The 23,051-nt window shown below is 49.4% G+C and overlaps 1 protein-coding gene across 3 annotated transcripts in view; it reads right to left on the reverse strand.

Moving 5' to 3' along the window:
• Window positions 1-6,241: 6,241 nt before the first annotated feature.
• ktn1 (kinectin 1) overlaps window positions 6,242-23,051 on the reverse strand; it is a 47,238-nt gene continuing 30,428 nt past the window's right edge. Inside the window, exons 21-37 of one of the 3 annotated variants that reach the window (XM_035413896.1) lie at window positions 22,762-22,868; window positions 21,824-21,914; window positions 21,614-21,715; window positions 20,453-20,493; window positions 20,185-20,275; window positions 18,669-18,755; window positions 14,332-14,421; window positions 12,369-12,482; window positions 11,775-11,864; window positions 11,589-11,681; window positions 11,287-11,358; window positions 11,034-11,117; window positions 10,225-10,308; window positions 9,234-9,317; window positions 9,035-9,127; window positions 8,117-8,227; window positions 6,242-7,336 (exon numbers count right to left, since the gene is read on the reverse strand). In XM_035413896.1, coding sequence (XP_035269787.1) covers window positions 7,307-7,336; window positions 8,117-8,227; window positions 9,035-9,127; window positions 9,234-9,317; window positions 10,225-10,308; window positions 11,034-11,117; window positions 11,287-11,358; window positions 11,589-11,681; window positions 11,775-11,864; window positions 12,369-12,482; window positions 14,332-14,421; window positions 18,669-18,755; window positions 20,185-20,275; window positions 20,453-20,493; window positions 21,614-21,715; window positions 21,824-21,914; window positions 22,762-22,868 — 1,464 coding nt within the window. In that variant the 3' untranslated portion in view covers window positions 6,242-7,306. The remainder of the gene's footprint in view (window positions 7,337-8,116; window positions 8,228-9,034; window positions 9,128-9,233; window positions 9,318-10,224; window positions 10,309-11,033; window positions 11,118-11,286; window positions 11,359-11,588; window positions 11,682-11,774; window positions 11,865-12,368; window positions 12,483-14,331; window positions 14,422-18,668; window positions 18,756-20,184; window positions 20,276-20,452; window positions 20,494-21,613; window positions 21,716-21,823; window positions 21,915-22,761; window positions 22,869-23,051) is intronic. The other 2 variants (XM_035413906.1, XM_035413915.1) reach the window with 2 other exon arrangements.

The following is a 23,051-nucleotide window of genomic DNA, read 5'->3' on the forward strand; positions in this document are numbered from 1 at the left end:
CTGTGTCCATACGTGCCGGAGTGTGCACGAGATATGAGACGTTTATGGGACGTACGGTGGCTGGGCCAGTTTCTTGAGGCCAAATATAAACCACATTGGTCAGGTGTGGGTTCTTGTATCCTCTGCTGTATCCTGAGGTGTGAGGGCATGTGCGTTTGCCAAGTACATACTTATCTTGGTTTGCCTAAATGACATTTTGTACCTTAATGTATATACCTTGGTATTTTGCAAGGGAAAGGAGTAGATTCCAGGCAGAATTCCAAGACTGCAACTTAATTTCCTAGTCTATTGCCCTAGCTGCTCTGGAGACTGTAGTTCCTTAGGTGTAAGCGTAGGCATTGTGCGATGGCATTTCTGCTCTGTGTTACTTTGGAGTGTGAAGTTGTGCAAGAGGGGTGATCTTGAGTGGGAGTGATTCTGAGTGGGTGTCATTCTGAGTGGTTGAGTGAGTGTATCTAAGGCTGTATGGGTGAGAGGTGTGTGTGGAAAGGATTTCAGCATGATTGTGTGTGTGTGTGTGGGTATATATATGAATGAACAAGGTAGACTGGTTCTTTATGCGTTATACAAGAGAAAGAGGAGAATATCTGTGCATGTGTGTGGGGGGTGATAGTATGGTTTAGTGTGTCAGAGGGTCTACATATGTGAGTAGTGATGCTGCAGTTTATTGCGTGTGTGCGTGAGAGAGAGCGCAGTTCCTTGCCCCCATTCCAGCTCAATGGTGGGCATCGCAGTGAGTACAGACCCCGTTAACAACACACCAGTTGATTTAACGGCGGCGTCCGCTCAGCCCGAAAGGGGGCTATGACCGCGTCTCTGAACAAGTGACTCCGCACCGGGCAGAGGTCAGCCAGGGCAGGGGGCCCCCCAAAGACTTGTGAGGTGAAAGGGGGCGAAGCCAGAGACGGTGATTAAAAATGGGCGAACGTAACCCGGCAATCCAGTAAATCGCGACACTTGAGATGATCTCAAAGCTCAATTTATTACGCGCATCCCACTGAGTCATTCAGCCGCCATTTTCTTTCTTCTCTCTTTCTTTTGTCCGACATCGACGAAACGCACTCTGCGCCGAAACGATCCTCCGGCCTCTGTTCCCTCAAACGGTTTGCACAAACGCAACCGCACAAAGACAGAAAAGAGCTGGCAGCAAAGAGGATGATCTCCCAGGCGGAATATTGACTTCTCTCACAATCTTCTCTGAAGCAGCAATCAAAGTAATTTAAGGGACTCCAACGTGTGCGGGAGATTGAGAAATATCTCTAACCTTCCAAACGCTGCACTAAGTATTTAATGCGGTTCAGAAGTCTCCCAGGAGGCAGTGGCCGTGTGCTTTCCCTGATTAATCGCACCTTTACGAGGGGAGTCCTCAGTTCCACCACACCTGAAAAACAAACCGTGAAGTCAGCAACCACATCGGGGCGAACACACAGGAGGTCAGGCCACACGTTTAGATCTCTAAACCGCAGTGATTGATGGGCTGCTCCAATTAGGCGGTTTTAAATCCCAGCAAGGGTCACTGCAATATGCCCCCAGTGTTTAGTTTTCACTTCTGTTTGTTTCCATCTGCTCCAGTTTCACTTTGAGTGCCAGTATAGCTACACTATCATAGGCACGTTTTTCACAAATAGACGCGTGGAATAGCATCAATTAACTTTGGCAACCGCGACTACATGTGTTGTCTATTACCCTAAAGCGGAGCAACATAGTAATTTCTCCTGTGAAAGCCAGAGTTCTTTGTGTTGATTCTGCTGGGGCTTTATTCACAAAACTGTGGAAACAGCTCTGGAGGAGTGGCAATGCAGCAGTGTTAAGGGAGAGACCTGCATCCAGCAGATTCTAAGTTCCAATTCATGGTGCTTTAAGTTCTTGATCTGGAGTGTGATACAGTTGCGTAAGCATGTAAGCAATGTTATACACTGCATAGGAGTATGGTAATCATGTGCAAATGAGCTCAAATTAGTTTACTGGTGGAGACGACCATTGTTTTAGTCCAAAGAATGCAACCTCAACCTCAGACAATTTTGTGCTCATGAAGATTTTGTAGTTAAAAAGAAAAAACAAAACTGGATCTTATGAAAAGTGAACATCACATTTTCATATTTCTGAAACAGGTGTTCATTGTTATCAGAAACAAAAAAAGATTAAACGTATACTTCCACTACCTGGCTATCATACATGTTAATTCTTCCAACACCATTATGTTGCTTCCATGTACTAAAGCATGGCTTCCTTCATGATGGGGTGTTTAAAACACAGCACAGGCCTTTTCAGTTTTGCTTAAATAAATGGTGCCCAGGAAAAAGTTCATCCCCCAGGGGTGAGTATTATTCAGTAACCATACTCCAGGAGAGTACCCGGATGGTCTCGGCGGTGAATACAGAAAGGGTGTTGTTGTGGATCAGCGTTTAAGCACGGCTCGCCACGGGCTGTAGTCCTGTAAAGGCAGACTGTGTCCGCTCACACGCATGACCGACCGTCTGAGCAGCAGCCAATCAAATGCGTGTGTGGCCGTGCACGTGCACAAGTACGCTCATTCCAGGAATAGCGCTTTACTTTCTCAAGAGACTGGGCCATAAACCAAAGAGATTTATGGAATCTGTGAGTTCGCTGTATTCCACGAATGTGGGAAAAAAAATAATAAAGAAAATATTTGAAAATATAATAAGCACATTTTTTTGCTCGCTGCGTGAAAAGGTCAGGAATGGCCGTACAGCAGACCCGACGGCGCTCGGGCTCGGCTCCCAGTTCGCTCTCCAGCGACGGCTGACCCCGGGACAGCGGTTGCTAAGCGCGCGGCTCTGCTGTCACGGCGATGGAGCCGTTTCTCAGGGCTGCCCGCTGAGTGGATTAGAAAAGAGCATGTGCCCGGTGGCCGGGGCAGGAGATTGGAATGCCAGCCGATTAAAGGGGCGGCTGCAGCGGCGGCCCGACGGGACGCGTGACGGACCTGCGCCGAACCCTTCCGGCCACGATTTGGTTGCTACTTCAGAAGTGGCTCGATTAAGAGGAGCGTGACCTTCTGACTGGGGGACGGGGGGGGGGGGGCTGAGACGTGCAATAGCGACATGCAGGACTTCGAGGTGGAGAAACTGACCGCTCGCCTTCAGCCTCACACCGGCTCTGCCGCCGGCTGTGTAGGCAGCCGTTAATTTGAGGTGAAATCGAAGTATGGACCCCTGTGCACCGTCGCAAGCGGGGGCAACGGTGCCTCGTGGCTCATCACATGATCTCGTGTGAATTTTAACCGACTGGAAAGCGCGACGCCCCTCGTCAGCGATTTCCAGTGTCCGAGCGTTTTGCTCTTTGCTCACTTTCTGTTTTCCCCTCCCATTGAACCCGGCACCCTTTTTTACATGAACGTTACCATGCATTTGCATGACTAAAGGCCAACCCCCCACCCCCTCAGCACTTTCCCAGGTTGCTGGTGGGGGGGACAGTGGGGGTTTGGTCCACTCCTATTGGAGGGGGCGAGAAGGGGGGAGGGCAGACCGGTGTGTTTTTGTGCCCCGCGAGGCAGCGGGGGGCCCGGCCCAAAATCGACTGACCGGGGGCCTGACGACCATCGGAATTCTGGGAATGCGCTGAGCTAGCGCCGCGGGGACGCGCTCCGCTGACCCGCGCTGCCGTGCGCCCCCCGTCGCCCCCGGGCGAGCGCAGCCGACGGCTCACAGATGGGGTCCCCGGCCGCCCCGCGAGGGCCATTGTCACCGCCCCCTCCCCCTCCCCCCAGCTCATTCCCGAATTCTCTCGGCGTCCGACCCCGCGGGAGGGGAGAGTGATGACGGGAGAAAGCGGGGGCTCTTCATAGGATCAGCTGGGCCCTTTGTCTCCCCCCCGTCCCACACTCCCGCCCATTCAAACCCTCCTCTGTTCTCACAGCCCACACGCCAGTCTCCTCAGCGGAGGGCGTCCTTTCAGTACGCAGCCAAGGCGCCGTCGGTTACCACGGTTATGAAGCGAATTCGAGACCATCTCCAAGCACACACTTCTTTAACCCACGTTTATCTGCTCTACATTTCATTCCTTTGACTCGAGATGATTCACTTCCTCAACGTTAATTTAGCAGGAGAGGGAAGAGGAGAAAATTCACCACAACTGTAAGAAAGAAATACTTGATGCAGGGACACAAGACGGAATATTCCAGAGCTTGCTTCCTGTGTCAGGGCAGAGGGCCCCTGAAGTTCGGATGTGCGCTTCGCTGACTTGCCCTGATAGGGACTCTGGGAAACGCGGTGTCATTCTCCTGCCAGCAGATGGATGATGTCACCAACCCAACCGCTCCCCCCTCCCCCCTCATCCTTTGATTGCCGTCAGCACGTGCCTCAGAGCCCCTCACACAGGGAAGGTCAGCCCGCCCTCCCCCTACACGTGCCGCAGATCTTCGGCGCAAACGCATTTAATCCTCCTCTATTGCATTTTAATATCCCTGCCGCCAAATCACCCCCTCCCTGAATTCACCCACAGGCTGGCGAGTTGAACGACGAGCGCTTCCCCTGAACCGCGCAGATTAACAGGGTCCCGTCACCTTTTCCAGTCTACGTCACGGGGAGCAGGCGGGAGGCCGCATGCTGATGAGGAAAAAGCAAACGCACACAGAGCAGTTCTCAAGTTTTTAAGTGACAAGTAAACGTGAAACGGCCAACTTAGTCTTCCCTGGATGTCAGGCAAAAAGTGCTGGCCAACCTCGTCAAGACATTTAAGCTGAAATGCAAGCTATTATTAACGCTAGCAGGTTTGAACCTTCTCTGCCAATCAGATGATCAAATGCTACATAGTATGGCGTTACTGGACAGGACTGTGCTTCACAGAGGAAATTTTACAGGTTCTTATAGATGGAAAAGAACTGCAGAGATACAACAACAGACCAAATCACCTTGGGAAGTAATAGGTGCTGCACAGTTCCACTAATCGTTACAGAACATCACTGATTTACAGTAGACAATTAAACGGATTAATCCATACAATATAAATTCAAGCGGACCGGATTTCCAACTCAATTAAAATGTGTGGGAATCAAGCCTGTAAAACGAGTGGAGAATTTGATCAAAACAAATCAGACTCGCACCTGACAAAGTAGAATTTTTTCTTCTGCCCAGCTTCAATTGATATCTGCTCTCATCACACATTTTCCACACAATTATAGCTGACATAGCTTTGCATTCGTATAATTAATGTGTCACCTCAAGGCAGTGCTGACAATATTACACAGAGGAAACTGGCCCTGTGTCAAATGGGGATCAGTTATGGAACAGAAGAAATGGCCTTTGGTTGATTTTTTTCTTGCATTCATTAGATCCCAGTGTCTTTGTTCTTACCAAAACAGATTGTTAAAGTCTACATCTAAGGGAGTGGGGGTTGGGAGATGCTGCACCTCATTCTGTTAGAACATGGGCTCTGGACTGGACCTGCTCAGCCATTAAAAAGCATTAGAGGCAAGAGTCTGAAAATAGTCCGCCATTAAACTATGAAAACTGCCCAGGCACCTGGCAGTAAATACCATTAGTACATCCACAGGCCTCCCCCCCTTCACGCAGACACATGCTGCTGTGGAAAGATAAAAACTACATTTACATAAATTACCAATTTGCCAATTGGTAATACCGAGGTAAATGCCACTGTGCCAAGCCTGGATCATCTGGATGTGCTGGCGATGCTCTGCACGGTAGACCCCAACGTTAGACTGTTTACAGCAGCAGAGGTGACTTATTAAGATCAGAAGGCTAAAAGAGAAAGTGGGCCAAGCGATTGACTAGGAACAAAGAATGTTTTTTTTTTTTTTTAACCTACGCAACTCTAAACCTCCCCGTGGCCCCCTTGAGATTCCTCACACGCGATGAAGCGGTCGGCACATGACAGAAATTAGTTCCCACAGTACGCGAGGGAGAGGTTCCCATGGCTTCCCTGCGGAATCTTCTGGAAGTTTCCCATGAGGCTGTGCTGCCTGGTCGTCTCCACTCCCACTTCGCGCCCGTTGGGCAGACGAGCTGCGGGTGGTGAGCGGCTGACTCGAGTCAAGGGAACAGTCTCCTCAGGGCAAGCAAGGAAATCTCTGTTGCCTTGCCCGGGGAAGCTGAATTCTGGGTTGTGAGCACCCCCTAGTGTTGGCTATGGGTAAAGCAGTGAGGGAAGTACACAGCTTCCCAACACCACCAAACAACAAATGACACAAAAAATCATTTCTCAATGAAACAATCACACTTGAGCATCAGAGATTATATTATAAATCAGCAGACACAATAAATATTTATCAAGCATCCCTTTTAATCTTTATAACTGTCACCTTTTACAAAAAAAATCAGTATTAATGAAATTAGCAACAATATAGGGAGTGTTGACTACAGAGGCCTCTCTTCCTGGTAGTTAAGTAGGATAAAACCGCTACTGTGTCCCTGGCCTGCTTCTCCGGCGCTGTGGGGTCGCGGCCGTCCCTCAGCGCCCGCGGCTCCCCCGACAGACCGGCTCCAAAAAAACCTCCACGGCACCTACCGCTTAACCCCCAAACTCCCAGGCCAGGACCCCCGAACTAAACCACGTGTTACACTGCGAGCCCAGTGCGGAGTGAATGCGTGCGCGTAAGTGTGAGTGACGTTAAGAGCAGGGCTCCTGGATTCAAGATGTAGTGCGGGTCAGTAGGTATTTTAAATTGTTACTTGTTTCTGGCGTAATTTCCTTTAAAAAAAAAAAAAGAAAAAAGAAAAAGAAGACGACTAAAAACTCACAAATATCTTTTGTTTTTTTGTTTTGTTTTTTTTTAAAGAAAGGGGCCTCTTCGTCTACCTCCTTCCCGAATCTAACAAAGAAAGAAAGAAAGACGCGCGTGGCGTGGTGCTGTGGTCGGAGTTTGGGCTCGGGGCGGGGCGCGGGCGGAGTAGTGGGAGGGGTCTGGAGGGTCGCTCTCGCCCTCGGTCTGGGCGTCGGGTCAGGAATGTGGCTGTGTTTTGTGGCGGACGAGGAGGAGGAGGAGGAGGAGGAGCAGGAGGAGCTTCGTTTTGGGAGGAGCGAGTCGTGTCCGAAGCGGTGGTCGCCTGCGGCCTCGCCCTGCCGCCGCAAACTGAGCGGCAGCGGACAGAGGCCTGCGTTCGCGGCGTTCGCGGGGTGGGGGTGGGGGGGGAGGACCTGGGGGACCAGGCGGGTTGCGGACGAACGGACAGGAGAGAGCCGGTTGGGTTCAGTGTTTATGACTAGGCGTGGACAGGGCGTGGCGGAGCGGGGAGGGAGTGGGGAAGGGGGGGGGTGAGGGGCGGGGTAGAGGAGGGGAGGCGCTGCAGTAAGGCTGGAGGCAGGGGCTGAGGAGGTCCACTGCGCTTTAGATCTCTGGCGAGTCCTTGTCCCCTTCCTGAAAGCAGACAAACAGAAATTACAGGACGCTCACTTTGGGAGGGACAGAGATCCCAATGCTCACTTCCACTTACTGCAAATCAAATGCAGACCTCCAATCAGCTCTTAGTAAGATCACTTAAGGACCAGACACCTACAAAGGACTTAAAAAACTGGCATTTTCCTGGATCGTGAATCAGTTAGTAAATCAACACCCACCCAGCTGCCAAATCTGGGTACAGGTTTCTTGTGGATGGTTACTTAAGACAACCGTAACCACCTCTTTGGCTTTAGCAATCAAAATCAGTTTGAGCCCATTTGTTTAGCAGGTGGCTTCCATTTGGTACTTTTTGAACTGTAAAAAATATGCTGAATTCATTCATTCTGAGAGCAGAGAGTCTGAGGGGCTTTACCTGCCAGCACAGCTGATCAATTCCCAATTAAGTCTATTTTAAGCCCTGCCAAATGGTCTCAGCTGAAGAGACATAAACCCACCTGCCGTACCCCAGGCTGTGAATGAGCTGCCAGTTCACAGGCGATACAGCCCCCTGTACAGTCTGCAGGTGAGTACAGCCACCAGTACAGTCTACAGGTGAGTACAGCCTCCAGTACAGCCTACAGGTGAGTACAGCCTCCAGTACAGCCTCCAGGTGAGTTCAGCGTCCAGTACAGCCTGCAGGTGTCCAGCCTCCATCACAGCCCGCAGGGGGCCTGTGGGCCTGTGACTGGGGCAGGTCCTTACTGCTAGGTCTGACTGGGCCTGACTAAGCCTGACTGGGCCTGTCTGGGCCTGACTCACCCCTTCCTGTCCCTTGGTGAGTTGCCTGTTGACGGCCTGGAGCAGCTGCTGCAGTTCCCTCACTGTCTGGTTGAGCCCTGCAGTCATCTTCTCCTTCCTGTCCATCTCCTCCTGGGGGTGCGGGGGGGGGGGGGGGGGGCACAGCCCGTTAGAGCAGACCGGGGTCACAGCCACCCAATGAGACAAGTGCTGAATGGATTTATAGACACTGCTGGCCAGTTATGGCATATTTGTATTACTTCTTACTGAGCAAGAGCACTTTAGTGATTATATTTCTATATATACCGCAAGGCAATGAAAATCAAGGAGAGGACATCCTTGTATCATATATCCAGACTGAGTGTCGGCTCTAGTCTTTCTTGTTCTTCCGTAAGTATTACCCTATTCTTTTCCTCTCATCCACATTACTCACCCTATCTGCTTGTTGTTTTAGACCAGGCCTTACTCTGCCCCATTAGGCTAGGACTCAATGGGGAGCCAGGTTACATTACATTACATTACATTACAGGCATTTATAGCTGACGCTCATATTCAGAGCGATTTACACAACTTTTTACACAGCATTTACATTGCATCCATTCATACAGCTGGATATATACTGAAGCAATCCAGGTTAAGTACCTTGCTCAAGGGTACAACAGCAGTGTCCTACCCAGGAATCGAACCTGTGACCTTTCGGTTACAAGCCCAGTTCCTTACCCACTATCCTACACTGCCAGGCGACTCACTTCCACCAACTGACCACGTACACGCACACACGCACATGCACACACAACACGCACATGCGCACACAACACGCACATGCACACACGCACATGCACACACAACACGCACATGTGCACACAACACGCACATGCACATAAACACACCACACACAAACACACACACACACACACACGCGCAGCATGCCCCGCTCACTCTCTGCGTTGCCATGGTGCTGTTCTCAATCAGGTCCGCCTGACCGGCCTCCTTCAGGATCTCCTCCTGGATCAGGTCCAGGGACTGCTGCGCCTGGAAGAGGAGGCACGAAATAGGCTCAGGGGCCGAGCTCACCCCCCTCCCCCTCCCCAACGCGTACCGCCAACCGTACCTCGGGGAACGGCGACGCCCGCCTCACCTTGTACAGGTCGCCGGCCACCTTCTGCCTCTCCGTCTCCTCGGCCTCCAGCTTGGACAGGGTCTGGGACAGCTGGGTCTTCAGCTGGAACACAGGACCCACAGGTGACCCCGCCGCTCGGCGAGCCCCGCCCCCAACTGCCGCCAATCGAAGCAGGGCTGTGCATCCTGGGAGTCGCTACTGCGCATCGCTTCCAGGCTAGGTGCGCTCAGCCTTACCCAGTGAGCCACTGATATATATATACTACGATAACATTTGTACCGATTGCCTCCATTTACACAGAATTTAAATACGATAGATGGGTGTTTAACCTGACCTGCTAGCACACACATTTCTGTTAGCCTAAAGCACCTGATAAATGTACAGGGCAAACCGCTACAGTAGACATGTATAAATGTAACTGCAGCGCCTGTCATTAAGGCATTGAGAGGACTAGCATTAGAAAAGTCAAAGCGAGGCTGTCTGGTGGCTCAGGAAAAAGACTCGAAACTGCAAAGCGAGTGTCCCAGCGGAAGCTGTGAAAGCAGAGAGAGAGATGGAGCTGAAGAGGACTGGGTTACGCAGGAGCAGAGCACGTGGAGGACTGCCAGTCCGGCGCCAGAGACGGCGAAACCTGGAGCGCCTTTGTGTTTGCATTGCGCTCTACAGGTGGGTTAGAAGTAGCCAAGGCTACTTGAGTCTTATTATTGTTAGAGGGTCTCACTGGAGGACCAAAGGCGGTCCTCCATACATAACCACAAACTGCATCAGCACATCCATGAATACATTTCTGATGGAGAAGCTCTTTCAGTGATGAGAGCAAAGCAGTTTTTAGAAATTATTGTGCACTTGTGCCAGACTCTGGGGTTATGGACAGTTGACCCTGGACCAGAAGACCTAAACCATGGTGCCCCCCCCCACCTCCACCTTCTGAGGGGGGGGGGGGGTTATTGGGTGTGGGGGAGGGGGGGGTAGTGAGGAGAGTATCTGCTCTACTCAGGGCAGGGCTTACCAAATTCAGCTCCTCATTCTGCCTTACTGCTTCAGTATATGAGCCATCAAGTTTGCTCTGCAATTCAGTCAACAGATCTTTCAGCTGAAATGAAGTTTGAAACCGGTTTAGATTAGGCCGTCCAGCCGACCAGCCGGGTGAAACATCCTACACAGCAGAGACGAGTCATAGTGTCCGGAAGCTGATCGCTGGGCGAGGGCTCCAGGGACGTCCATGTGAAACTGAGCCTCGCCTGGCTAGCTGCTAGCGTCCAGCTCACACATTGCTGGGCTGAGGCAGAGATGCAACAGCTCTAAAGCAATGTTGTGACAATATTATCGTAGCAGAGAGCTGGGACAACCTGGGAAAGATGCCAATGACTCAATAAACAGGGAAAACTCCCAGCAAGGCTCAACGCTGGCTTTCTCCCACACGGGCTTCTCTGGGAGACCCGTGACTCATACGGTTGGCTAACGGTGGGATGTCTTCCAAAGCACGCTTCAAAAACACATTGGCAGACCCATGTCTACCCAATTAACTGAACTCTACCACTAGTTATAGAATTACTGCTGCATAATCCTAAAAATAAACATACATTTTAGTGACAAAGAAAATAAGTTCTTGTCGACAGTAGGTGGAAAAACATCCATGTAAAATGTAAAAGACAAAACACATTTTACACAAACAAGCTGGTACATACACAGACACACGTGTACACACGCATGCACACACGCATGCATGCATGTACGAGCACAGACACACACCACATTCATAGAATCCTCCAGAATATCCCTGAGGGGAACTGTGCTATATTTTGTGGTAATTCTCACCTCTCGAACCTCCGTCACATACGTGGCGCTCTCCTGTTCTGCTCTCTCCAATTCAGACTCCAGGTGCTGTTTGTCCCGTTTCAGCTATAAAAGAAAGTTTAAAATTTAAAAACCACTGACAACAATAACGCCCAGAAATCCTGGATAATGTGTACAAACACACAGATCCCGCAGAATGCACTTAAATATGAAGAGGAGGCTGGTAAAAGGCAGGCAATGGACAGGGCTTTGTGTCAATACTGTAAAAGCTCACATTCTCCAGCTCCCCACCATCCGAGCTTAGTCTTTCCACCTCACTCTCCAGCAGCGCAATCTTCAGGGTCATCTGAAGCACACAAACACAAGGAGGCAGCCGTGAGCGCTAACTGCCATCAATGAAGTGTGGCTTCCTGAACCCCATCAACGTCCCACTGAGCTGAACGAGTCATACGATGTGCAATGGACAGAAAAGTCTTTTGACTGGATTACACAACATGGTTGTTCCACTGATCATGTGATCGATCCAATAAGATATATTTTTTTTCATATTTCCATCTACTTGATTACTGAACCAACCTCCTTCAGATCGCTCTGCGCCACCTCCAACTTAACCCTCCAGCGGGACTCTTCCTGCTCCACACTGCTCTGGAGTCTCTGCAGGATGCCCTCCTGTGGAAGGAGGAGGAATTACAGTTGGGTCAGGAAGGGGCCCTTGAGGAACACCGATCGACGAGTCTTCTCTCTAATGGCGGCCTGCCTCACCGTCTCCGCCAGCACTTTCTTGTACGTCTCGCAGTCCTTCTGCAGAACCTTCTGGGCCTCCTCGGACTCCTTCAGCTTCTCTGTCAACACCTGGAAGATAAAAATTGCCGTGGATTACACAAGTGTCTCAATTTCACAAGACAGATGATCATAGCCAGGACTTCATTATACCAGCACATTTCCAATGTCCACCACATCAACTGAAATTACTTCCAAACCAAACTCAGCTGCTATACATAGAGTAATTACATAATTTATTTGCTTTACACATGCCCTTGTCCAGAGTAAATTGCAAACAGCTGCATGTATACCTGCCATCCATTAATAAATACATACTTATACACAGACATTTATAGTTCTACACTTAAAATATAAATAACTAGAACTATTTCTGACAGCAGTGCCCCACCTAAGAGCTGAACCTGTAACCCCTGAATTACAAACATAGTTTCCTGACCTGCATACTACACCACTCCCCATTCAAACATCACAGAATTAGTTTCCCTGTGAGTGAACTGGATCAGGCCCAGAGAACTGACTAGCCGAGTGAAAGGCGGGATCCGGGCTGGGAAAGGGCATTCAGGTGCTTCTTACGGTCACATTGGCGTCCTCAGACTCGGGGGCGGGGCCGGGGGCGGCGGCTGGCTCCGCTTCCGTGGCCGCTTGTTGAACGGCGCTCTCGAACACGCTCAGCCACTCCTGGTGGTTCTGGGGGAACAGCGCAGGCGAGCGTTACGGGTGACGGGATGAGGGAGTGGAGGGGGGGGGTCTGACGCGCTCCTAAATTCAGGCATCGGGGCGGGTGCAGAAGGGCTGTGTGACTAAGCGATGTTCTGCTTTGATGTCTTCACGGCTTAAAAGGATCTCCCGCTCGCGCCGGCCTCCGCGGCGGATCCGTCTCTCCCCGTTTCACGCGCTCCTGCCTCCAGCCGCAACCGCAACCCAAAGTGTGTGTGTGTGTGAGCGCACGTGTGCGTGCATGTGCGTCGTGTGTGCGTGTGTGTGAGAGTGTGTGTGTGTGTGTGTGAGAGTGTGAGTATGAGTGTGACTATGTGTGTGTGTGCATGCGCGTTGTTTGTGTGTGAGTATGTGTGTGAGTATGTGTGCACGCGTGCGTTAGGGTTTGTGTCCGTTGTGTATGCGTATGTGCGTGTGTGCTTGTGCATGTGCGTACAGTATGAGTGCGCATGTGTGTGAAAAGCTGTGGGTGGGAGAGAACTGGAGAAGTGGTATAATTGGTATATATATTTTGGCCATAAGTCCATAACAAACAGCCTTAGGTTCTGCATTACACTATGCACAGGGCACACCGTGAATAATAGTAGCTGTTTGTGCTAAGTATAGGAATTGAAACTCCCTTGTCTTGCAGGGCAGAAATAGCAGTTAAACAGTTGCAGTTAAACGACTGGCAATCTGCAGTTCTGCAGGGAAAAAAGAGACAAGCTGCAACTCGTTATTTTGGGCTAAATTCGGTGCAGCAGGCTGATGACACAGGCTGTTATTACAGCTTTGTTTCAGCCAAACAGACTACGACGCGCGGCCGTCCACTGTTACACGAAGCGCCAGCTCCTTCACTGTTCTACATCCACACATTTAGTAAGAGCTTTACTGCATTAAAATGTAAATCCACCAAGATGTAATAAAATATGCCGAGTAAACTTTTAAAATACTCCGCTGACTGGGCTGATCTGTTTCAGAAAGGGGGCCAGAAAGGCCTGTGGTTTTGTCAGTAAGAGCGGTCCCAAAAGAAACATTCGAATTTTGCATTGTTAAAATAGCACTGGGATGCAGAAGACAAGCATATTTATTCTCTCTAGAAAAGAAGAAAATCTTTCAGGTCATGTCAGCAAATACGCACAAATGTATAAGATGGCGAGGCATTACAAAAAAATCCATAACTTGCCTGCGTCTGTGTGATTGATCAGACGTAAATTTGTCTCTGCTTTGCATGCAAATGTGCTTAATGAGCGAACATGAAGTGAACATATGTGTGCTGGCCTCTGCAATAAAGGAATGTGTCTCTGTGTGTATGCACGTGTGTGTGTGTCTGTTTGTGTGCAGTTGTGTCTGTCTGTGTGCGTGTGTCTGTGTCTGTGCGCACGTGTGTGCGTGTGTGCATGTCTGTGCATATGCGCGTTTGTCTGTGCACATGTGTGTGCGTGCGTGTTGTCAGTGGCAGTACCTGGCTGGCAGGCAGGGGCACAGAGGGGAGGAGTCTGTGCACATGTGTGTGCGTGCGTGCTGTCAGTGGCAGTACCTGGCTGGCAGGCAGGGGCACGGAGGGGTGGAGTCTGTGCACATGTGTGTGCGTGCGTGTTGTCAGTGGCAGTACCTGGCTGGCAGGCAGGGGCATGGAGGGGAGGAGTCTGTGCACATGTGTGTGCGTGCGTGTTGTCAGTGGCAGTACCTGGCTGGCAGGCAGGGGCATGGAGGGGAGGAGTCTGTGCACATGTGTGTGCGTGCGTGTTGTCAGTGGCAGTACCTGGCTGGCAGGCAGGGGCACAGAGGGGAGGAGTCTGTGCACATGTGTGTGCGTGCGTGTTGTCAGTGGCAGTACCTGGCTGGCAGGCAGGGGCACGGAGGGGTGGAGTCTGTGCAGGACCTCTCGACACTCCGCCTCGGTGGACTCCAGGGCCTCCTGACTCTCCTGCGGGCGAGAGAGAGGAGATTAAAACACACAAACCCCACTGCTGCGTCAAGTCAAACCCTCAGCGAGCCTACGGATCACCCACATGGGCACAGACATACAGACACAGGTCCTCCTCCACTATCTGCACACACACACACACACACAAAGAGTTTCTGCTCTAGTGGAGGTACACATACCGTTTTTCCTCCACTGTGTGCACCCATACAAACATATACATACTATACCCTCCAGTGCGCACACAAACACGCACATATTCCTTCATAAACTCTCTTTCAGGGCACACTCGCATACACACACACTTCTACTTGAGAGCGAGGTCTGGCACCGCAGCACCCTTTTAAGTGTGATGCCAAATTGAACACATCCTTTAATTAGCCCAATCAAACTGCCACTCATTTCTGTTCCCATTGTCCTCTCAGGGTAGGGCAACCCTGAAATCTTGGTAGGTACCCAAAAGCATTAACACAATGAAAACCACCCTGAATCACACAGTAAATCATTGTAGAAGTTCATGAGCAACAAGCAGCCAGGTCCCCAATGTTTCCACATACGTCTGCTGATACTTCTGTAACTTAGGTGAAACCCCACAAAAATTCCATACGACACAAAAAAACAATCCATTACATAACATTAGTTCAGGTGCAGAAGCTTTCCCCACTACTCTCACGTAATCTTTACCGCAAATCTCACACATTTCTTTTTTCAGCACAAAAATATACACAGGCATCTAACCAAATTGGTTCATACTGAGAAATGTAAATGAAACGCCTCCAGTGCAAAGATGCCACAGTGGCCTCTAACTTCCCCTTTCACCGCAAAGCAAAATACAGAGCTTCTGCAGCATCCCATGGCAAGGGACAAGTCAGAGGCACCGATGCAATCTGCTGTCCCTAAAGCTGCAAGCATCACCACCAGCAGAAAATGGCAGCCTTTGATGTGGCAGACGCTACTTGCCAACCATGATTTGGCAGTCAAGCACTCTGTAGATATACAAAACCACTTGAACACAATTGTGCTGTTGATTCAGTGTTGCTGAGGAAACAGGAATTACGGCTGGAATCCTGGGAATGTTCAGAGCGCAAGCGTTGGGGGATGGGGTGAGGGGGTGTCCCTTCAGTCTGCAGACTCACTGCAGCAGAAAACGGGCATAACATCACAAGATACCAACCCGAAGAGAGGCACTTGATTGGTGCATCTGAATAATGGTGCCACTCTTCTATCAGTGAAGAGTCGCTAGAAGGTTTGCACTGTTCACACGTGCTATACCAACAGCTGGGGGCCAAAGATTGACAGACCTTGGATTGCGCATAAAGCATTGCAATGACACTGCAAGGAAATTGCTACAATCACTTCACATTGCTCCTATACCAAGACAGATGAGGGTTAACATTTTAGGTGGATCCTTTCATTTCCCATAGTGTAGTTTGTTTTTATTTCACGGTTTACTAAACCACCACTACTTTTGCTCAGGGAATAATTTGAAATTTTCCAAACTCCACATCTTCAGTCTCCACATGTTGAATTTTGTAAAGTTCAGAACTTCACAATGAAAGTTTGAAAGTTTAGTTTAGTTTATTTGACAATTATTAAAATACATGTTACAGCAAGTCATGCATCCTAAAATTATCAAGGATAGCGCAAAAAAGTCACAGATTTATTTCCATTGTGGTCCTTGGTCTCAAAGTTCACAACAGGACGAAGGAAAAAGGATTGGCTAGTCCTCCTATTTATGAGGGTTGCTGGCAAAATACCTTTGTGTTTCCAACTCCATTCAATCAAACGGAACACAACTTTCCCTGTGAGCGGGGCTCGTATGCTAGCTCGCCGCGCTTCACACACACGCGAGTGGCCGAGGTCGACAGGGCAGCGGCAGCGGAACGTGCGCGAGCGGAGGGTTTGGGATCGTACGCGGCAGGTGCACTGCAAACCGAACCGTAACGCCCGTATGCTAAAAGGAGCCGGTTCAGTCTACCAGATGGCGTGAAACAGCTGCCGGGTGACAAGCACACAAACTCCGCCCTGTGGTTGGACATGGGGGAGGAGCCGCATTCGCCGCTGGGGAAGAGGGCGGCGTTGGACGCAGCTCTGCTCATAGTGCACTGCTGTTTGTATCACACACCTGTTTTTTGTTTTGTTTTATGTTTCACCACCTTTCGTAACCGCATTCTGAAAAGGGCCTAGGATTTGTATACTCAAGTGTATGGATGGGTCGGAATGGATGTATATTAAAATATATAAAACAGCCTTTAAGCCTTTAATTAATAATGCTGAAAAAGTTGCTTTGTCTACTCATAACTTAGCTGGAACCTCAGGGGTGTGCTATCGGTTTATCAAGCTCTGCTGGTTTGTATACTGCTGGGAACCGGTGCCATATTTTTCACAAAAACAACAAATTTGTTGGAATCAGTGCTCAGACATATTTATACGCGTCTCTAGCTGCCAATAATTATTGCGCATCCACTTAAAAAACCCTTGACATAGAGAAATAACACACATTAACTGTTCATTTAATGACCAAAAAATGGCTCTCTCATCTTGTATTTGCCTTCACATTGTGTGGTTGATCTCTTTGGTTTTTTTTCCTGTTGCAAGAAGTTAGCCCTCTAGTTGGCTATATTGCCCAGAACAGCAACCTTGGGCTCCAGGTCAGCTCATCCTACTAAGACCATCGGTCATAGTTTGAGGATACGCTCTACACTCTGACATCGCATACTGACTGTGCCCCATCGGACTGTTGGGCTGTGAAGCGATTAGACGTAGCACTGGACAACAAGCATTTTGGAGGGACGGACAGACTGCACTGCTGCAATAGCACAGGCCAACAAATGCCACCAGATATTCCATTCATTAAAAATCAGGGTTACATTTAGTTTATATTAAAAAATCTTTTTTTTAAAAAAAACCTGGCTGGAAGGTAGCTTTGGGATGATTAATCTTCACACAGGGACACATCTGTCATGAGAGCTGACAGAAACTCCCTGACCCCCCAAAATGGACTGAAAATATGACTTAGTCTGGCGGAGCAAACGGTACCACTCCACCACCGATGTGATCAATCTCAGCAGCGAAGGGTGACCGGAGAGGAAAGACAGCTTTCTGAAGATGGCAAAGAGCCAGGTTGTTCGGAGACATCCGATGAGAAAGGGGATTTTGTCGGACTAAGAAAAGTTAATACCCTTCGGTAGGGGTAAAGATCAAGAGAGTTGAATCTTACCTCCTTCTTGAAGGAGGTAAGAGCATCCATTACCATCTGAATGAAATCCAGACATACGGTGACTGGATCATAATAAAAAACGCATCACAGGTGGAAGGTGTTGGATAGCACCCCCACACGTAACCAGGAACTAGGGCAGGAAAATTCAAAAATGTTATCCATCAACAAATGCATCAATGTCATCGGTGTCAAGTTGCAGAGCTTTGACACAGTAGGCAAAGGTGAAGTTACTCATATTATATTTTTTACGTAAACCCCTGTTTTCACAGTGTTTCCGTTACCAAGAATGTTTTCATACAAATTACTAAACAATAGCAGGGGAATTATAAAAACAATCAACTTTTATTAATCGAGGCAGTGTCTTTAATCGATTCATTCTCAAGGTGACCACTGCATCGACGACTATAAAATCACAGAGCAGAATGCAAATGCGGGGGGGGGGGGGGTGCATGCTGATTGGGGGCAGGGGGAGGGATTCGCATGACAGGGGTGGAGAGAGAAGGTGGACACAATGAAGATTAAATGTCGCGCTCGGACTAATGAATCCTAAGTGAAATCAGTAATTAGTCACTGCATACTCATTTCAACGACTGTCTTCTACTCCCCCAATTTCATCTGGCATTGTGCAACATTTGCAACTTTTAAAGTCGCTTCACACCTATCGCCAAAATCATTCAGATCCTTAAGAGCCGAGTTCAATAGCTGTGCTATTGAGGCTTGGGGGCAGGAAGAGGTCAATTAGTTACTTCTCAAGCTTGTAAACAATACCATTTTCCTAATTAGAATAACATTGCCAATAATGCAACTGCCAATAATGAGGCACTGGGCATTAAATTAACAAGACTGGGATGAACCAGAGGTAATACGTTCTCCTGGAACTGAGGCAGCAAAAAAACAATCAATAACAGGAAGGAAATAAGTATGCAGCACCTGATGAGATGCGATAGTTTGGGTTGCCTGATCAGCGCGATCAATTTTCTGGATGCGTCCGATTTCACTCTAGCGTAAAGCAGACTGGATGTGACCGAACCTTGGCAGTCTTGCAGAGTTTCCCCTGAAGCATCGACTCGGTCGCTGCCAGAGCCTCCATTGCACTCCAGTTTTTCTCCCGAAGCTCCTGGTCAGTTTCAGAGAGATATCGGTTTCAGGTCAGCCAACATGCCAACTTTCTAGTGACTAACCCAAAAACACACAAAATACAGCAGGGATGAGGCCAAATATTTGACTGTAAGAGCATGAGAACGCTAATTCAACTCTTCTCGATGAAGAGTAATTCAGTGGAAAGGTTCAGACAATGAAACCATCATCAGGAGGTCTGAGGTTCAATGTCTCGGGTTTAACACCGCTGCTGAACCCTTTAAGGATGCTCTTTGCACTTACGCACTGGAGTTGTCATATAAACCAGTAGAGCTAAAAGCTACTGGCACATGCATGCAGCTACTGTCAAATATACTCCTCCAGTATGGCTTAAATAAACTCAGTGTGGACTTAAGAGAATTGAAAGTGCACTAAACTACAATGCCAGCCTATAACCTCACACACAATAGCAAATTACTATTTTTAAACCTGCATTCAGTAGAGACATGGGATGACAACTTTGGCAATGCCGACAGCACATCACTGAAAATCAACAGCACCCAGGGGGGCGAGAAAACATCTCAGTCGCTTCAGTACAGCATGAGAGTCCAACAGTGAGCTGCAGGCACATAATGCTGTCAAAGCCTACTCTCTATGTTCAGCTCAAATGGCTCCACAGAGGCAGGACTGTATCCCGCTCGGCTGCAGTCTATTACTGCCCTGGTCTGTCCTGATACAATCAAACTGCTTCTCCATTTCAGAGCACCTGAACTGAAAGGGGCATATCTATCCCTCAACTAACAGAACACCCTGAAAAACTGCTACCAATCCAGGCCTGAGATTACAAATACAAAAACAGTCATATACAAATATTCAGGCATAAAGAGACGAACACACGCATACACAAATGCACACTCATACACAGAAATGCACACACACACGTTATTGGGTGCACAAAAAAAATGTGTAAATACATATCTCCATTTCTGTTTTTCTCTGAAATGAATCCCGCAAGCTGTTGCTTTCAGGGACTGCAAGTGTCCTTCACAGCAGAGCAATATGGACAACATGGCATCTAACCAACTACAAAGTGGATTTTAAGTTTGCCAGTAGAGGTTCACACTGCTTTACTTTTGTCAGTTTCACGTGTAAAGTCTTGTCTTGTCCAGGAAAAGAAAGAGGTGATAAAAGAAAGACATCCATCACTGGCTGCCTGCATTGACAGGGCTGTGTGACAAGGAGGAGAGTCTAGCCTTGCTAAGGGCCCAGAGGCAAGGCATGGCACGGGAGAAGAGGGGATAGGAGGAAAGGACAGCAGACGAGAAGGAGTGGAAGTAAGAGGGGAGGGGAGGGGAGAGAAGGGGCCGGTAGGAAATGAGAGGAAATGAGAAAAGAGGGAGGAGTGGAAAGGAGAGGAGTGGAGAGGAGATGACAGTAAAGGACAGGAGAGTGGTGCTTTGGACACCTACGTTATTCTTCTTCTTCTGCAGCTCCAGGGAGTCCCTCAGCGCGGCCAGCTCACCCTGCAGCTCTGCCACCTGCGCGTCCTTCTCTGCCAGCCTGGAGGGGCGAGAGAAAACGCAAACACTGTCCCTGCGTCTGCCACACGCGTCCGCCCGACCCTCAGGATCTGACAGCTACAGTGCGGTGCGTGCAGAAACGCTGCGTGTGCGGTGTGTGCAGAAACGCTGCGTGTGCGGCGCGTGGGAACGGGGAAGGAGACGGGAGGACACTCACGCTGACAGCAGCTCCTGGCTGGGCGCCGCGGCTAGGGCCGGCTGGGGGAGAGAGAAACACGGTCACTTCCACTCCCCGACAGGGCTTCCCCCTCGCCCACACACACACAGCTGCTCATAAACACCCAACCTCACACATACCGTTTCCCTCGCTCACACACACACCGGTTATATAAACAGCAATCTGGTTTTCACTGTAACTTTGAGAAATTTTATGACATGTTTGTAGCCATTTTTGGAATCAACTGAGTTCCTAATTGACTTTGAAGTTCAGCATTCGAGCTGTAAACTAGGAGGCTCATGAGAGTTTCACAGACCTTCTATTCCAGAACCAGAAAGTTGTACATGGCTGGACTGGACGTAATTACTACTCAGAAGCCACAGCGTAACTGTAACAATGTGCTTCTGCATGAACAAATTTACCTCCCCTCACAAGCGTATGTGCTGTGGTGCCTGTGATTTGACTTGATGTCTCTTACCATATACAGACTGAACCTATGTATTCTAAGCTTCAAGATTCAAGGCAAAATTTGTAATGACATCAGATTATTTTTAGGTTAAAGTAATGAAAATGCCTTTTTGACCAGCAGTAGTACGTGTTGGACTACAGAAAGTCCTCTCCTCAGCACATGTCTGAGCTATGCCGTAGTCAAAAGCAGAGTTTTCACAGATTGTGGTGAATGGCAGAGACGCGAGCTTCTCTGAAACCGTGCGTTTCGCTGGCCTCATTAGCCCTTCAGGGGAAACACCCAGCAGATGTGTGGAGGAGAGGAGAACGTGTTTTTTCCAGCTGGTGTGTGAGCACCGTGTTGCATCAGCTAGACGTGTTTGTGAAAAAGTACTGAACCATGCCGAATGTAATGAGGAACTTTTGAACTGCATAATTTGCATTGAAAATTCATTAATTTGCGCAATGTATAAACTGAGGCGTTACTATCCATTTCCATCACTGCTCATACACAATTTTGTTCACATAACGTTTCTCCCACAATCCCACACAAATACACTTTCTCTCTCGCACACACCTGCTCAGTCACAATTCTTGGTCTCTCTTTCTACCTCTCTCTCTAACACACACATGCACTCACACGCACGCAGACACCAACACACACACACACACACACGCATCTACATGCGCATGGAAACCTCAGCAGCCAAACACCTTTTGCTCCTGCTGTAGCTCCGCCTCCTGCTGCTGCAGCTCCGCCTCCAACTGCTGCTGCTTTAGTTGGTCCCTCAGCAGCGAGCCTTCCTCTTGCAGAGCCTGCGAGAAACAGAATCGGAGGATCAGGGGGGATCTCATTGGCAGAGAAGGGCTTCTCGAAGAGAGCCGGCTCTGGCCCCGCCCCTTCCCAGCAGCCCCTCCCCTCACCTTCAGCTGTTTCTCCATCTCGGCCGCCTCCTCGGCCCTCTCATCCAGGGCTCTCTGGAGCCTCTGTGCTGCCTCCTCCCTCACGGCCAGCCTGCAGGGGAGACAAAGCAGGCCGTCAGCCTTCCACCCTCCACAGCCTGGAGAAGCTCCAGGCGTCGTTTGGTCCCAATATTCACTTACACTTTAGGCACATTCACAGAGAAGCAGGCAGACTTATGGCTTGTTTGCCACATTAACTTGGCCAAAATTATGCAAATATTTTAAAATTATTATCCCTTGCAGGCTCAGTATGTTGCAAGAGGTGAATATTTATAGAGAACCAAGACAGACATTTTTTCCCACTGAATTTAAACTCTTTGGATTTTGCCATTTAGCAAACATTTTTATAGCTCTATAATTGGACAGCTAGCAACCAAAAACTGTGTAACAAACTACCCACTCATTGCTCAGAATTGATGTGTTGTTTTATATGCAATCCTGCTTCATGTTCCAGTCGCAACCAGTAGGAACATTCACTTTGCATGACAATCTCAGGAACATGTTGTGATTTTTCGCAAAGCATCAAGCTCAAGCTCAGACGCTCTTCTGACAAACTACCCCCTCGCTCACAAACCTAGCCTATCTGAACCCCACCCAGCATTTCCTTCCCCAAACGGTGAAGTCTGCTGCGTTCCTGTCCCAGCTGCCCTCCCGCAAAAATCTGAATGTTTTTCGCGCAGCCCTGTCTCAGTAGGCCCTTCCCGCCTCAGTGCTTCCGGCCTACACACCTGGCTAAGCCACGACCGCCTGGACACCAGCGCTCCCCCGAGACAGCGGCGCCAGCTGCACTCCACCCATAATCCCTCTAAAGCTTACGCCAAAACAGGTAACGTAAAGGGGGGGGGGGGGGGTTGGAAACCCGTGTTTGGTTCTGAATGGGTCAGGCAGAATGCACTCACAGCTTCTGGAGCTCCAGGAGCTGAGCGCTGGAGCTGCTCTCCTCAGCCTCCCGGTCCCGGCTCCGCTCCGCCTCCGTCCTCAGGGCCTCCAGCTGCTGCTCCAGAGCCTGTGGGGGCAGCAGGAAGGGGAGCGCCATGTTCAGGGATAATCAGTGCGAGACAGACTGTCAGCTTATACAGACACCAGGATCTCACACACTCGCACACACACACACGTGCACACGCACGCACCCACATACACACACTCTCTCTATCTCACACACATTCACACACACACACACAGCCACACA

Source organism: Anguilla anguilla, chromosome 1, assembly GCF_013347855.1.
Source record: "Anguilla anguilla isolate fAngAng1 chromosome 1, fAngAng1.pri, whole genome shotgun sequence".
Lineage (NCBI taxonomy): Eukaryota > Metazoa > Chordata > Actinopteri > Anguilliformes > Anguillidae > Anguilla > Anguilla anguilla.